Here is a 1,926-nt window from a genome sequence, read left to right on the forward strand (position 1 = left end):
TAATATTTTTTTTCGTGTTTTTTTTTTTGTCCGTAAAGGAATTACATATTTCCCCCATTATACGGTATCGAAGCAGCTTTAAATATGATTATGAAAACTGGCGTTGCCTTTTAATTTCCGAGTTGTGTGTTTTTTGAAGTTAAGCACAAAGCTACACAATGGGTTATCTGTGCTCTGTCCACCACAGGTATCGAAACCCGGTTTCTAGCGTTGTAAGTTCGCAGACATACCGCTGTGCCACTGGGGGGCTCCGAGTTGTGTGCTTGGGATAGTTTGTGCTCAGTTTGTTAGACTAAGTCTCAGGTGATGAAAGTATAAACCTGAACGTGCATACATAATAAAACATAAATCGTTTTACAGTTGCATGCGTTACTTACTCGCTTCTGTGCTCTGCTTTCAGCCTTAAACTATAGCTGTGCATTCAAATTAAGACGCTTAACAGCTTTATTGTTCTACACAAATCTAATAAAATGTTCAAATTGTAATTCATGTACTATAGGAAAATAGCCTTCATCAAATATTTCCACGTGGAATTCGACTTAATTGTGACATTGCTTTCATATATATATATATATATGTTAATTCTACATATCAAATAACATAATTTTTATATATATGTTAATTCTACATAGCAAATAACATAATTTTATATATATATGTTAATTCTACATAGCAAATAACATAATTTTATATATATATATATGTTAATTCTACATAGCAAATAACATAATTTTTATATATATATATGTTAATTCTACATAGCAAATAACATAATTTTTATATATATATGTTAATTCTACATAGCAAATAACATAATTTATATATATATATATATATGTTAATTCTACATAGCAAATAACATAATTTTTGTTTTTAGTTCCGCAAAAATAAACTGTATATGCAACATAAAATGTTTCCTTTCATCACATTTAATGTTTTTCAGACCTAAAGTATAGATGTTGATTCCTATAGGTGCTAACCATAAGAATATGGAGTGATGTCATCGCTTAGAAACCTTCACATCACCATGCTGAACCGGAGATAAAGAGAAGAAAAACAACTCTAATTGTCCTCAATTTGCGTATTATATACTTCTAATTAATATGGGTAACAGTTGTTCTTCAGGACAAAAAAAGAAAGACAAAGAGAAGACTCAGTCAAAAGTGGGGTAAGTAACCTAAAACGCTGTAAGGCTAAATAATGTAAACAAAAAAAAACGTCAAAACTGCTTTTAAATACCAATTCAAAGATCTTTGAAAATTTTACACCAGTCGATGAACTTATTATCATTTTCTGAAATTATTCTACGAACTATGCTTCGATTTTTATACTAAAATGTTTTCCATTAATTAGCAAATGATCTTGAGCATTTAGAATATTAATGAAATATTTAACTAGTACAAATGTTTATATTGTACATAACAAGTGAAATTTATAACAGAATTTATGTTATAGTGTGCGTTATCTTGCTGAAGGGCAAATTTTAAAGTTAGGATGTTTAATAATAAACTGAAAAGCAAATATATCGGAGTTAATTTAACAGATTACTTAGATAAAAAGGTAAAAAAAGGACAAATTGAAAATTGATATATAAAACTTGGGTCCGTACAGACTTATTAATAAGGCTTTAAAGTCTAAGAAGTCAACTGGCATGCAAATGTTTCGTGTGGGTTAATTAATTAAGCATATCAGAAAGCTACAATGTCACAAAAATCTTCATAAAGTGACAAAAGGCGCTTGTGTGCATGAGCAGGTGTTATCAAATTTTAAGATTGGGATACGTAGAGAGGGGAATGTAAAGATTAAATCGCGCATAAAAATGAATTCAAAGCTAAGATTAAAAACACGCACTTGTGTTTGTTTGAAGTTAAGCACAAAGCTACACAATGGGCTATCTATGCTCTGCCCACCACGGGCATCGAAACC

At 30.2% G+C, this 1,926-nt stretch overlaps 1 protein-coding gene across 2 annotated transcripts in view; it reads left to right on the forward strand.

Annotated features, from left to right (window-relative positions):
* LOC106474463 (NACHT and WD repeat domain-containing protein 2-like) overlaps positions 1–1,926 on the forward strand; it is a 111,935-nt gene that overhangs the window by 75,210 nt on the left and 34,799 nt on the right. For both annotated transcript variants that reach the window (XM_022379743.1, XM_022379741.1), the window contains exon 2: positions 973–1,168. In XM_022379743.1, the coding sequence (XP_022235451.1) occupies positions 1,104–1,168 (65 nt within the window). In that variant the 5' untranslated portion in view covers positions 973–1,103. The remainder of the gene's footprint in view (positions 1–972; positions 1,169–1,926) is intronic.

The sequence above is a fragment of the Limulus polyphemus genome, unplaced genomic scaffold, assembly GCF_000517525.1.
Source record: "Limulus polyphemus unplaced genomic scaffold, Limulus_polyphemus-2.1.2 Scaffold139, whole genome shotgun sequence".
In the NCBI taxonomy this organism is placed as follows: domain Eukaryota; kingdom Metazoa; phylum Arthropoda; class Merostomata; order Xiphosura; family Limulidae; genus Limulus; species Limulus polyphemus.